Source organism: Nymphaea colorata, chromosome 5 (genome assembly GCF_008831285.2).
Source record: "Nymphaea colorata isolate Beijing-Zhang1983 chromosome 5, ASM883128v2, whole genome shotgun sequence".
Taxonomy (NCBI): domain Eukaryota; kingdom Viridiplantae; phylum Streptophyta; class Magnoliopsida; order Nymphaeales; family Nymphaeaceae; genus Nymphaea; species Nymphaea colorata.
In genome coordinates, this window is record NC_045142.1 from 1810624 (window position 1) to 1825847 (window position 15224).

The 15224-nt window shown below is 37.2% G+C and overlaps 1 protein-coding gene across 1 annotated transcript; it reads left to right on the forward strand.

Annotated features, from left to right (window-relative positions):
* The first annotated feature begins 9582 nt into the window (after positions 1–9582).
* On the forward strand, positions 9583–14885 carry LOC116254844 (uncharacterized). Its single transcript, XM_031630450.2, has 13 exons — positions 9583–9747; positions 9960–10049; positions 10126–10248; positions 10574–10741; positions 10867–10953; positions 11152–11276; positions 11857–11904; positions 12021–12083; positions 12202–12678; positions 12769–12894; positions 12993–13244; positions 13352–13435; positions 13812–14885. The coding sequence occupies exons 1-13, from the start codon at positions 9727–9729 to the stop codon at positions 14590–14592; spliced, it is 2445 nt and encodes an 814-aa protein (XP_031486310.1). The 5' UTR covers positions 9583–9726; the 3' UTR covers positions 14593–14885.
* Positions 14886–15224: the final 339 nt, after the last annotated feature.

Genomic DNA, 15224 nt, shown 5'->3' on the forward strand with positions numbered 1-15224 from the left:
CCGAACTGTATGGACCTCGATCCATTTAACTAAACTTTTAAATACTGCCCTAAAAAAAAAATATTTGGTTGTTTTTAAATTCGACCAAACTTTAGAATACTTCATATCCTTACAATGATAAGAAAGTCATATATAAGCATTTTTTCGTAGATGAAATAGTATGTAATTGTTACGTGAATTTGTTCTTAAAATTGAGGTTTATTCATCAAACACTTCTTAAGTTGTTTTATTATCTTCATGAAATAGTTAGATATTATTTCCCTTACTAAAAACCCTAAAATTTATGTTGACATTCTTTGTATTTTCTCTTGTTGTAATGCCTAAGAATTTATTTACGTCGATGTCAACATGAATTTTAAAATTCGTGCTTCAAGTCCCACCATGTTGATGGAATATGAGCTGTTTGTCTTTTATTAGAGTAAGATTTAAAATATTATGATACATTAAGGTGATTCAACCTACAAACTTAGCAAAATAAAATTATACAATTGTTTTATCAAAACATGGTGGCAAGTTTGTTTGATGTACTAAATTCGACCGAATCTGATTTTCTAATATTATTTAAATTTTATTTGAGTCCTGACCTTTGGCAGCTCCAATGAAGAAGATGTGTTCTTTCCAGTTGGAAAACTGCTAGGACTTTGGGATTTGGGTTGGCGGTGACCACTCTTTTTATGTTATGTCTTTGTTTGAGATTCCTGTTCTCCTTCACTTGACAACAGCTTCTTTTTTTGGTGTAATATATTTGGCTTGCCTTAAAAAAGAAAGTCTCAAGGCAAAAAGAAAGTCTCAAATTCAATGGAAAGAATAAGTCTTATTATGGCGGCAAAGTGGTCCGGCTTGTCTAATAACTTGGGTTCGAGTCATAGAATGGTCATTGTCACGTTGCAGTACACGGCATTTGCACCAACTCCTTGTTAAGCCAAAGCAGGCATAAGGCTTGGAGATGAAACGTTTTACGCTGCTAGATGAGCGACAAAGTTTATCAACTTGGGTACAGTTTCTTCGAGTTAGAAATGTGAAAGAACATTAAAAAAAAAAAAAAGAAGTCTCCCTATATACACATTTGATTGAATTACCTTTTTAAAGTAAGTTTACGTGCATACTTGGTATATTTTTTCATTTTGATTGGTAGATTATATGGTGAATACGGAAGTTGATTCTATTATATATTTAAGAGTAATTGGTACATCCCATACCACTAGGTCGGGAACAATAACAAGATATCTCAAAATTGATTGTTAAAACATCTTTTTGTACAATCCAACTTTATAAATATGATCTTAAGAATGTTTTGATGAGAAACATATGATAAGTTAAATAATTTTTTGAGTTCAAAATGTTTTTGTGATAATGAATGATTGAATGACTTCAAAATTTTACTACTAAAAAAGTCAATATTTTTCACGAAAACAACTTGGACTAAGAATCATGCTCTAATAAAGAGGCACCTCTAATAAGAAGTTATATATAATATGCCTTCTTAGATAACTTTTAAGCCTTAAATATTCATATTATTAATAAAATATGCCTCCTTAAATGAGCCAATTAATGAAAAGATTTTCAAATCTTTTGCCAACAGATCTTGATACGGCTTTAGAAGCCCTTTAATCTCACCTCTTGAAGAGTCACATAAGGCATGAAGAATGCCAAATTGAATGCAGAATCTGCGCTCGCTATACAGATCTATATCTAACAGTGCCTTGTTATTATCATCAGACTCCTGATCACAGAAAAGCACAGTAATAAATAAATCAATCAACTTCCAACCAGTTATTTCTCATCAAATCTTTTCAACTTCGATTCCTTGTGCCCTTAAAACTTCAATAATTTCTTGATCTCATTTAATCTCAAAGATCTTTAATCACATTACTTTGTCCTTATCAACCAAGAGGGAGAAATGTGTTTGTCAATTATTTGCGCCGACTGAGCCCGGTTGACCCAATAAAAAAATTTTAATACATATTTTGTTAATTTTTATATTTAATTATAATATTTTATTACTATCAATTATATTTATATATTACATATATTAAAAATATATGTTTTTTTAAATTTAATCAGGCCGGGTTCGGGTTTGGGTTTTAGGTGTTAGGTTGGAAAAAAAAATGAAATAAGTGAGAAACTAATAACACAAATATCAAAAAAATAAGTAGATTTGTAATAAATAAAAAATTAAAAATTAAAAAAACTGTTTGGAATTAAAAAAATTGAAAAAAATGAAAAAGTGAAAAAATTGCAAAAAAAATCGTTAAAAATGGGTTAAAAACTCATTTTTTTTAACTTTTTTTTTCTAAAAAAACACTTTTTTTAAAAGTTTTAAAACGTCATTTAATTTATCGCATTTTTTTCGAGTTTTTTTCGAAAAAAAAAACGAGTTTTTTTCGAAAAAAAAAACGAGTTTTCTGTTATTATGATTATGAGTTAGAAAGTATCAAAATGCTCTTGTTTGCTAAATGGAAGACCCCACCCTTATAAGGACAAAAGTTGTCTGAAAAAAAAAAAAACCTACAAATGACCAAAAGCTCCCATGAGGGAACACGATTTCCCATGTTTTGAGCATAACAGGGAAAATCAACCTCTCCCATATAAGAGACTGTTAAAGAAAAAATAATGAAAAATATTAAAACAAAAGAGTTGATTGGACCTGTCACAAGAAATTATTCAAATAAAGAGGGCAAAAAAGGAAAAGAGGTGATAGTGATGGTAGTAGCGGTGCACTAGTGGCGAATGTGATTATACTCGAAGTCTTGTAGTTATGAAATAAAATAAATGAGAAAGGTACTTTAAAAAATGATGTTTATTTAAGAAAGGTAGTTACTCTCATAAAAAAAAACAAAAAAAAAACAAGGTATGAATCGATCATTTTAAAAATAAGTGTCTGAGCTTGTTCTGCCAAGACATCAATGCTGGTATTCGACCAATGTAGGTAGAAGTTGAGCAGATCATATAATTTGCTAAACCACATTATTTATTAAGATTTTTTTTTTTTGATTTAGGAGGTTACAGTTTGGATATAATCCTGCCTTGTGTTTTTGCTTTTTCTTGATATGAGCCTCAACTTTTTTGAGTGGCCTTTTTTGAAGATGAGGTTAACAACCCACCACCCGAAAAAGCGCAAGAAGGACCTCTCCATTTCTTCAGTCTTCAGGGTCCTGCGTTGCATTGGGACATGGGCATGGTATGGTATACCTGTCAACCAGAGCATCACAGTCTCACTTTTTACGGTTCAGGAGTGTAGTACTTATAGGAATCAATCCGGCATTCTATGCATCCATCCGTTTGCCCAACCAGCTACATTAAATCTTTTTTGCAACATCAGTAAATTCATGTCGCGTCAAAACCGATCCACGGATTTCAAATCTAGAGTAATCAAAACGCTCCTTTAAAGTATGTAATAAGATCCCCATAAGTTCAATAAAACAGCTAATAGTTAGGTAACAGAAGAATCCCCAGTGAGAGGTAACCTCCAAAAGCCAAGCGTGGAAAAGCCCAACAAGTGTTAGATTTGGATCTTGTCAAGTGGGTCTGCTCACACCGATCACGTACTCCAGCTAGCAAACAGCCAACGAATAAAATATAAAGCACTCCCTTGATTGGCAAGTAAAACATAGCTTTCTCTTATCTTATCTTATGCTTCTTGGTGACATTAATTAATGCTTAGCTAATTATTGTATGTGCTCCTGCAAAGATTCCTTCACCGAACAAAGAGAATATCAAGTTTCTTTTTCCTTGTTTATGAGTCTATTATTATTAAAGGGTTCAAGGTCTCTCACTTCAAGAGTCGCTTTCCCCTTTATAAAGGGCAAGGAATATGAATGATGTGAAGAAGTTGAAAGTTTACCAAACTAGGGGGGAACATGGCTAAAAATGTTGATGCATATTTGGTATTTCTTGGCCTTAGTCTTTCCTTCTTTCTTCTTTTCTTTTTTCTGAGATAAAGTTTACTGAGCCTTCAACTCGTGTAATTAGTGTACAAATATTTACCTTAGTAGAGTTACCTAAACTCTTCAAGTTAAAGAACCTAAAGATGATTGTGGGTGATTTGGAGAAGCATTCCATCTTATTGCCCAAAAAAGAGCCAAAGCTCCCATCTACTTTGCTGTCTTGGGGTGTTGTATTTGTTGTGCTTAAGCCTGGGCACCGGACCGAGCCGCTGCCTAGCCGGTACCCCGCCCAATTCGGGCCTGAGCCTAAGCCTGAGCCTGGAAAAAAGGAACCCATGCCGGCTCGATAATGAGTTTTTTACTTTTTTTATTTTTATATATATTTATAATATTTTATTTTAATTAATTATATTTATATAAATTTTTTATTTAAAAATATATTTTTAAATTTAATCAGGTCGAGCTCGAGCTTGGTTTTTCGAGTCGGGCTGGCCCGGGCCCGGGTTTGGAATGTTGGGCCGGCCTGGGCGCGACTCATTATCGGGTCGGGTCAGCCCGATGCCCAGGCTTAGCTGTGCTTGAACTAACTAACTGCCTATTAGCCCTTGCCCAGACTGCGGCACCAAAGAAGGTGAAGGTTGTTGTTGTGGACTTCTCTCCAAGCAGTGCTAAGCATTTGGAGACTTATACTACCCTAAGAAAAGAAGAATGCCTAAAGAAATTGTTTGATGGGGAGAAACATATAGAGCAACAACTTTCTTGTGCCGTTCCATGCGTTCTAGGATGAGTTAAACATAAACCTCATGATTTCTCCCCTGTCCTGTAAAAAAGGGAACACCACCTAACAAGCAACGCCATTGATGAATCTCTGTTTTTTTGCTTAAGTTTTCCGCGTTTCTGTATACATATAGGGCTGCCAATCATCATCTGATTATGAGTTAGGATATAATATTTTCAAGTAAACTTCAGCTATATGATTTCTTATCTGCAACTGGTAGTTAGTAAACTTCAGCTATATGATTTCTTATCTGCAACTGGTAGTTGTCCGCATAACCCTAATTTGCCTATCAGAAAAGCAAAGGAAGGATTTTAAAAAATTTTACTTGTTATACATAAAAATTTTGACATAAAAATTTTGAAAAATGATATTTTGACCTTAGTCAAAATTTAGAAACTCTAATTTAGCCTCCCTCATGAAAATCTTTTGGCTCCATCCCTGCTCTGCGCAAGTAGGGGTGAACAACGAGTCGAGCTACTCAAGCTCGTGAACGAGTTCGAGCCGAGTCTTTGCTTAACGAGTCGAGCTCGAGTTCATGAGTCGACTCGTTCAAATAATTGAGTCGAGACGTAACTAACGAGTCGAGCTCGAGCCTTAATCAAGTTGATATATTCTAATGAGTTTATGAGTTTGTCGAGCCTTAATCGAGTTGAGTTCGTGCTCAATACGTAACAATGAGTATAAATTCTATTCAAATGAGTTTGTTGAGCCTTAATCGACTGACTGAACTTGGGCTCGACTCGGCTCGGGTTCAACCCTACACGCAAGGATGACACACACAAGTAGAAATATATTCCTTTACTAAGGCTGGTGTTTGGTGGACATGGATTCCTAAACTCTCTTGTAGTATGCATTTCACCTTTCAGGTTGAACAAAATGTCACGGTCGATAGAACAAAACAGGGACAGACAGTGCCATGAAGATCATCTTGTCTTCATTATCAGGCTTCTGATATTTCTAATGGAACCGTTAGGTAGCCCGCAGTGAGAGCACTGCTTTTTAAACAAGAAACAGAAAGGACCATTTTCATGAACCTTAATCTACAAGTAATTCCGCCAACCTGGCCGGCGGTTCGAGTTAAAGACCTTTAAGTTGAAGAAAGTCAAGAGTTCGAGATGTGGTCAACACGGTGGGCGTATGCTTTGGCGAAATTAAATTGGTAAGAATCTGCCTAACTCCAGCTTGCCTATCCAACTGTCTCCAAATGAGAGACTGAGGCTGGACAGCTAACCCGCTGCTCCGACCCCACGAAGCTTGTTCTTTTCCTTTTCTTTCCATCCATTGTTGTATGAATCCGAACCGCCGGCATCAAGGAAGGGAGGCGAAATACAACTTGTTGTTGGCCTGTTCATACAGTCAAAAGATCGATCTCGCGTGGACCAAGTCGAGCTTGCTCGCATTCACAAATAGGCTGAGTGTGAACTCAGAGTGCGAAACTTCGGCCTTTGCTCACGTAGGTTGGCTTATATATGTATAGTTGGCAAACTTGTTGATCCGAGTTGGAAGCCACTTGAGTCGGCTAGGACTGTTCATTTACAGGTCATGAGTTAGGGTTTTGCAGAGTCAGCTGCGATTATCAACAAATTACAAGTTCTTTTTCGTCATGTGTTGTTGAATGCTAAATTTTGTTACTTTTTCAATTGTGAAATACCACAAATTTTACTAAGTATAACAAATACTCTTATTATTCAGTTTTAGTTGACTAAAAAAAAATCAAACATGAGTCCCAACAAACTTACTTTTTATATCTATTTATAGAAAAAATGCATATATATATATATATATACACGTCAAACATTTGTAGTGGACGTTTCGGCCTTCTTTTGAGCGGTGGGTCAAATCCTGCTTATTGCTCAACGTGGGCCAGTTCAGCTCATAGATAGAGATGTTAATTGATTGGACTTATCTAGTGTTACCGGATGTTAAAATATTTGGATTTGAATTCGGATTTTAAAATGAACGAAGACAAGTATGTGCTATATCTGGATCTGAATCTGATCCAAATCTTATAATTCACATCCAAATTCGAATATGAAACTTTTAAACCAAATCCCAACTGCACCACAATATATTGAGCGCCGACTTTCAAAATGTGTGGATATTAGGTGTAGGATATTTATTTAAAAGTAAATTTGGTTCAAATCTATTCTGAATTTGAACAGGTATTTATTTAAATCTAAATCTGAATCTGAATCTGAATTTGATCTGGTTTTTCAATCATTTTTTTTTTCATATACTTCTTTTAGGTAGTTCGGTTAGACTGACGTCGAGTCCAATTCGGATTCATTGACATCCCTAACATTCAACTCGACACTAGTCAGTGGTGCAGATCGAGCTGGTTCGTTCAGCTGTTTCCCTTTGCTTCGCACTACCCGCTCTGGATGTTCATTAGGATGATTTCACATGCATCTGCTCCATGGAGTTCTTGCCATTTCAAGATGTAAGTGATCATTTATGTGGCATGGATTTTTTTTATTTATCTTTATTAAAAAATATAAATACAAGTACACAGGTCTGAGAATAATTAAGAATATGCACAAAATAATGTGAAATGCTTCGAAAATAAATATTTTTGATAATTTTACACAATTACAATGTCTTAATATCTTAGATCAGCTTATACGTCATCAAATCGAGTTGGGGTGGGTGTGAAGGGGAAAAGAAGGAAACAGAAGCTTTACAAAAAGATTGGCATAACCAAAGTTGAACATGTTTTTTATTACTCCTTCAAAATTAGATGTGTTTCTATAAAATTTTCAAAAAAAAAAAATTGTAGCACAGATGCAACTGATTTAAATGTTGTTTTAAATAAATAAAAACATCGTTTTTGTGGTTGATGATTGAGCAATTGTACTTTTTCGAAGATACGAAGATCTTAGGCATTAAAATTTCAAATCTTTAAGTATCCAATTACATATGGAAACTCTTAAATCATTGCATCTTTAACAAATCAATCCTCAAGTTTTAAAAGCTAACAAGGAGACCCTTACCTTTGAGCCAATCACCACCGACACGTGGGAAAATGGGACGTCAGACGTCCGCCAGTAAATGTTGGTGAAGATTAATTTTTGCCAACGTTCAGAACAGGACATCGGTGAAAGTAGTTTTCAGCGACGTGTGCCACTAAGATGTCGTTGAAGTTGAATTTTTACCGATGTCCAACTCAAAAACGTCAATAAACATTCACTCTTACCCAAGTCTAAACGAAGATGTCGGTGAAAAGTAGCTTTTCCCGACGCATGTCACTAGGATGTCGTTGAAGTTGAGCTTTTACCAACATCTAGCTCTAAAACGTTGGTTAACATGTTACTATAATCGACGTTCAGAACAAAACGTTGGTAAAAAGACTTTTACTGACGTCCATTTCGCAGACATTAATAAAAAATAAGATACTTTTACAGACATGTGGTTATGCTTGCGTCTCCAAGTCACTTTTACCAACATGCATCAAATGTCGGTAAAAGTTACAACAAAACTTTTACCAACGTTTTTAAGTGCGACCTTTTATCGACGCATCCCGGGCAAATTCTCCGCCAACTCTATAACTCCACCCGTGCCCTTCTTCTTCCATCTTTTCATTTCTCCTCTCTCTTCTTCCCACTGATATTTACCGAAGTTTTTGAGCAATTTCAGGTGTTCTTCATCAATTTTTGACGTCTAAATGATAAAAAGGTAGGTTGCTTGTTAAGTTTTTTCGATTTGTCAATGATTTTATGTTATGATATTGTTTTAGAGTTTGTAGGTTGGTTTTGTTTTTGTAAATGATGTTTTGCTTGTGGCCTATATTTGCTTATTGTATGTATTGATTGGTAGTATCTTTTACCATTATATACTTTTTCTTATAAGTGATTTTTGCCATACTGCACACAATCCAGGGAATATCATCAGCTAGTCTTCTTCTCCAAGCAACATATGCAGTGTTGCCCAAGCAGAAAAGAGCATTAGCTGCTAATGAGTTTAAACATTAGAATGATGAAGAATCAGGGAGTCCTAGACAAAAGCTATTTTATTTGGTTCATGTCTTCTCTATCTTGTTGTTGTTTTTGTTTTGCCTTTTAACTATTTCTTCTCTGTTTATTAGAGATAATCATTTTAGGTTTTCTATTTCACTCTTTTTTCATTTTAGGTTTTAATACTTGCAGAATCTTATATGAGTTGTACCTCTAAATGCAATACACATGGATATGGGTCGATAAAAAAAATAACAAATCTTCACCAACACATGAAATTGCATCGAATATTTCATGTGTACATGACCTCTTGAGATCAATGAATATTATATGATTTATATTACACAAGAAAGAAGTAACAATTTTATGATAGTCATAGCAGTTGGCATCTCTTCACTGGGCATTAAACATGCTACCTCCATAAAAGAGTCGAGCTTCCCACTCTTAACAACGTTAAATCAGAAGTTATTAAAGGATGGAAAGAGAATTTACTAATAAATTCAAAGTTGGTGTTCATTTGCTGCCATTGTGTGCATAAACAACAAATACAATTTAAAAAAAAAAAATGCCTTGAATTGCATGTAAAAAATAATCTAATGATCTTGGCCCGTAGCTAGACTTTAATTCTTGCTTGGTATCAGCATGATTTAATTTTCATGATTATCGCTTTTTACATGTACCTCATATATATATATATATATATATTATATATATATATATATAATGATACTCAACATATGATTGTCGAAAGACATTATATGATATTGTTTTTACTGTACAGTCGTTCGCTTATATTTAAGTTTTTGCTTATGCTTGTTCAGTTGTAAGGAGTGGTTTTCACCGGTTTTGGAGATTTTATGGTAGCCCGTGGCAAATAAATCGATATCCGGATCCGAGCGCTCTATGATCTAAACCGTATCCGACCCGCTTCCTTCTCAACACTTGCCTCCCCGAAGAGGTGGAGCTCTTCCCCTCCGACGAAAATATCTTTCGAAGGCGAACCCTAGAGGTGTTTTCTTGAGACCGAGGAAAACTCTCTCTCTCTCTCTCTCTCTTTCTCAGCTCTGGTTAGGGGTTCCGGCAGCCGGAGCGTGCAATCGGAGCCGCGAAGATGTCGGGCGGTTTCTTTCGAGTAAGCATTATTGTCCTAATCCTGGTTTTCTCCTCTGATTTGCTTCTTCCTCTTCTCTAAATTTTCTGTTTCTTGGCGGCTTTCGCTTTTGAAGTAGAGAGGTCTGATTCTATGGAGTGGCCCTCCCCTTTGGAGTTAGAATTCCATTTTTGTGTGTATGGGTGTCTTTTGGAGTAATTTGGAGTCTTCCATTTTTTCCTTTTTGTTTTAAGGGCACGTCGGCTGATCAAGACACTCGTTTCTCGAACAAGCAAGCGAAGCTACTCAAGTCCCAGAAATTCGCAGCAGAGTTGGAGCATCAGGTTCGTGGTTCGGCCTAATATGGGTGGTCGTTTTGTAATTACGGTACTCATTCGGTTGCATTGTCTTCCTGTGTAGGTTGATATGACGAAAGTGAAGGTGGATGTTATTAGGCCATGGATTGCGAATCGAGTGACTGAGCTTCTCGGTTTCGAAGATGAAGTTCTTATCAATTTCATATTTGGACTGCTAGAAGGAAAAGTAAGTCGTCATGCGGCATTGGGGTTTGTTTATAAGAACATGCTTTTCTTGGTTCATTTGTAATTCTTCCCTAATGTTTCAGTTTTTTTTTTTCATTTATGAATTACTTTGCGCATCGTTAGAGAGGTCCTTTCAGGTGTTCATAATTAGTCAGGTTTCGTTACAAATTTTGAAGTTTTCGTTGTTTGATTATCCGTGAATGAATAAATTCCGTTGCTTACTTGTGAAGTTGGGGTGGGGGGATCGAGAAGTTCAACTGCTACAGTACTTTCGGGCACTGTTTGTACGTTTGGGGCCTCTAATTTGTTCATTTGTTTCGTTGAAGAATGTGGATGGGAAGCAAGTCCAAATACAATTGACTGGGTTCATGGAGAAAAATACGGGGAAGTTCATGAAGGAGCTATGGAGTTTATTGCTTAGTGCACAGAAGAACATTAGTGGAGTACCTCAGCAATTTTTAGATGCCAAGGAAGAAGAGACGAAGAAGAAAAAGGTTTAATTTCAAACACGTTATTTTGAGCGATCAGTTCCATAAAGCACGACCAGTTTCGGTTTATACTGCTTGGCTTTCTTTAAAATAAAATTTTTCTCACTTTTTGAATTTTTGGTGGACTTTAGGCTGAGGCTGATCGTATTAACCTGGAAATTCAGAAAAGGAAGGAGAAGGATAATAGGGAAATGGAGCAAGGCCATAAGAAGGAACTGGTAACAAATATTGATAGATTGTGATATCTTTTTAGACATTGTAATACATGATCAGTAGCCTCTATTTTCCTTGTTTTGCTACTTTTATCTGTCTTCAACAGTTCATCTAGAATTAACATCACTTATTTTTTGTGCTCCGTTCAGCTAGCTTCTGCAATGTTTTGGGTTCATATCCTTGTTTACCTCGAACTGCTGTAGGATGGTGAGACTGATGACTCGAGAGCTGCTTTCCGTGCTTCTGATGCTACCTCAATGCATTTGTTGACCAACTCTAGCCTAGAAGACAGCAAAGTAGGGGCACATAAATTGCAAGGAAGAGAAAGGTTAGATATGTTACAACGTTTCCTATGCCTTATTTTGACACAGCTTAAATGATTCATGAACATGTCTTTCTTCAGATTCAGCAGATTCTTTATCCTCTCGTATGCTCTAATCAATGTCATTATTTTATCACATTTTCCTGCTTTCCCTTTTCTATTACTCCTACCACTACTACTATATGATCAAGGAGGTACTGAATATTACTTTAGACATTTATTTATTTATCTTTTGGTGAACGCATCTCTTTACTGTTTCTTCAGCTCCATTCTTCCTTACGTTATTCACCTATCTGCAGATGTTTTAGTTATTACTTGTTAGTTACTTTCTCTCCTGTTTTCGACCTTCTGAAAAGTAGTTCTAATAAGTTTTCTTTCAGCATGTAGGGTTTTCCATGATTGATATTTTAAGCATTTGCTTTTTGCCACTGCTGTTTAAGGTAAATATTGTGCTTGTATTTGTTGTTCTAAGTTGATGACATGACAAATGGACATTATGTTGAAGAAGATTTAAAAGAGTGCATCTCATATAGCATCTGTGATTCTGTTTATCCAGTATTAAAAATAAGATGTTCTTTTCATGCAGGATTGCAAGTTCCCCACATGGTTTGGACCAGTCGCCCACACATCACAGGCATGCTGTTGTTCTTATTTTTATTTTAACTGTAATTTTGCTTGCGTAGTTAGTTATGACAAATAGCTTTGGGGCTGTGGGCTAATTTGTTTTCTGGTTGTGGTCTGTTGTTCTAGAAAATCTTCACATTCCCCTCGGCCGAGGAGCAAGTCCTTCTTAAATAACAGGAGCCCCTCAAGGTATGATCTCCATACCCTCTCTCTCAAACGCACACATACAGACACACATGTCACAAAATTCTTGTGCCATGTTTCATTTTCCCTTTTTTATCATGGATGCATGTGTTATTGCTTCTAGGTCTGGCTCTTCTAGTGAAAGATCTAGATTGGAAAGTGTGTCAAGATCTCCTAGACGTCGAAGGCGCTCCCGTTCTGTTGATAGGCGCTCTTTTTCTCCAGTACATTCTCCACACGGTAAGCATTCATCACGTTATGCTAGGTCACCGCCTAGACGCAGACCACATTATCCAAGGCGGCGATCACCCTCACCATTGCCAGTAAGACGTAGGTCTCAAACTCCTATTGAGCGTAGATCCTCTTCTCCTCTACGCCGCAAATCGCCATCCCTTCTGAAGAGAAGGTCTCGATCACCAAGATATAGGTCTCCTTCACCTGTGCGAAGGAGATTTTCTCCAGCACGTTCTCCACCTCATCGCAGATCTCCTTCTCCTTCTAGAAGGAGATTGCCTTTGCTTCAATCCCCAAAATACCGCCGATCTCCTGTTCGGTCACCAAGAAGACGCCATGTGGAGGTTTCTCCTGTTCGAAGAAATCGGTAAGATGATCATATTTTCAAATAACATTTGCTTGCTTTCTCATTTCTGCAGTATGTAACAAATGCATTCTTGCAACCATATGTTCTCAGGAGTCGGAGTCCATACAGAAGTCACAGTCCTCCATATAGAAGTCGTAGGAGCTTGAGTAGAGAGCGTGTTGCTCATGCAAATGGTTCAGATCCAAGAAGATATAGAAACGAAGAAAAGAGTCATAGGTATCAGAATCTAACTTTTGTATTCCACTAGCGGTACTAGAAATCCTCTTTCATCTTATTGTCCTGTTGATCTTTTCATTTTCCCTCAACATGTCCAGGGCATATGGAAGAAGGTCCCCAGATGCACATGCTATTGAGAGAAGTGAGAGTAAACGCTCTGGTGGAGGATACGAGCGTCATGGTCCTTCAGTGCGGCCACTATCTATTAATTTGAGGTCACCACAACGTGACGTAAAGTTGCCACCTGATTCCTCTCATAAAATCTCCACATTGTCACCTTCAGAAGAGCCAGTTCGCAGTCAGTTGGACTCACCTGTGTATGACAGGAACAAAAATATGAACCAGAGGAGGTATGTATATGATCTTTTATAATTTCAAATTTTCAACTCTATATCACCGTCGTGAATTTGCTTCTCTTGTTCTGTTGTGACTTGTTTGATTCTTCTACTCTTCTCAGTGATATGGTTCAAGGTGACAGCTCTAGAATGCTTCATAAGGAACAAAGGGTTCGCCAAGACAGTCCAGAGACAAGTACAGATGAGTAAGACGTCTTATCTTCTAGTTGTGGAAAATGTTCCTTTACATACCAGTTGCCACATTAGTTTACCCTGACAAAGTGCATATCATTGGCAAAATCCTAGTTGATAGAGTTTATTAGAAAGAAAAAGGAAAAGGGCAAAGGTCCAGCTAAGGTTGCAGAGGTGGATTAATTCTAGTAGGTCAACTCAGGAAAACCTCGGCTGCTAGCTGGTTTTCATAATCTGCAATGTTAGACGTCATGGAGTTCAGACATCCAGCAGCCAGTATTCAGATTCCAAGAGGGCGATCCATCCTTTGGAGATGCTTTATCTTTAGTCCTGGTCCAATGTATGGGTTTGTTGCTTTCTTCTTTTCCTGACATTGTATTCCGATTGCAGGGATGGTGTTCCTTACCAGAAAAGTCCCTCACAGAAGCCGGTGCAGCAACCTGCACGCATGCTTGAAGAAATTGAGTATGGCCCTGGTCGGCTAGGGAACACTGTTTCTCATAATCATGCACTGGTGAGGCAGTCATCTTCAAGACGATATGCTAGAGATAATTCGTCTCCAGAAGAAAGGCTTGATGATGCACATGCCACTCCAAATAAATTTGACACAAAAGACAAGAACGACAGAAAGATGAGCCGATCACCTGCAGATGATGATTTTGGCATGGAGTACGAAAAAGAGCACACCAAACGATCCACAAAGATAGTGGAACACGCTGATAGGATTGGCAGATATGAGTCAGACGCTGAGGAAAGTGCAGATTCTAGGTATCGTAATTTGGGCAGCAAAAAAAAGAAGAGGGAAGGAGATGAAAGATCACCTCGTGATGATGATGACAATTCACAAAGTGATGAGAGGAAGCAAGCAAAAAGAAGAAGGAAGGAAGAAAAAAGGTTGCGGAAGGAGGAGAGAAGGCGCAGACGGGAAGAGCGGCATAGGAGGAGGGAAGAGCGACATGCAGCAAAGATGAAATCCAAATCTGGTGTTGCTATTTCCGTTGACATTCGGGAAAATGACAGAGGTGCTGATCAGTTGGACAGTGATGATGCGCATGAAAATTCCCATCAAAGTGATGCAGAGGAAGCTGAATCAGAGCAAAAAAGGTTGGAGATTGAGCTTCGGAAAAAGGCTCTTGAATCATTGCGAGCAAAGAAGGCTGTTGTTCATTAAATCTCATCCCAACATGTTGGAACAGCTTTGTTTTGTAGCAACCTAGTCAGACAGCGGTGGTCGTTATGGAGAATGTAAGTGTTCTTTCTTTAAGCCATTATTATGATGTATTCTGTGTTTACTTTTGACAGTAAAAGTTTATCCCCCCTGATTTCCTGAACAATTGAATCATGTAACCATTCCAAAAATTGTTCTGCTGGCCGTGAGAATTCAACCTTGCCTCTGATGGCCATGACCTTACTTACACTACTATGCCAACTTTTTAAAGTGTAATTCGATATCGATTTTCTTTCTGCTTTTTTTTTGCTCTGATTCCTTTCTGCCATTATCCTGGCAGTTCTATTCGGAAGTTTCTGCCATCTTAATTGACAACAAAAATTGAATATTTGGTCATGGGCTCCAGTGAGATCTTGTTCGTCAACTTTTCCCAGCAATGACATGAAAGAGGAGAAAAAAGAATGGCTTATTCAAGTGCATATTGTTGGAGATTAAAACTTGACAACTTGGTCTATATCAAGCAAAAAACATGACAGACCTGATTAAAAGGAACCTGGAGATTGCTCTGCTACCATTTATGCGCATGGGCATGCCTCTTTGTGTACGACATGTTTCATGGTAAGAGTAGGATACAA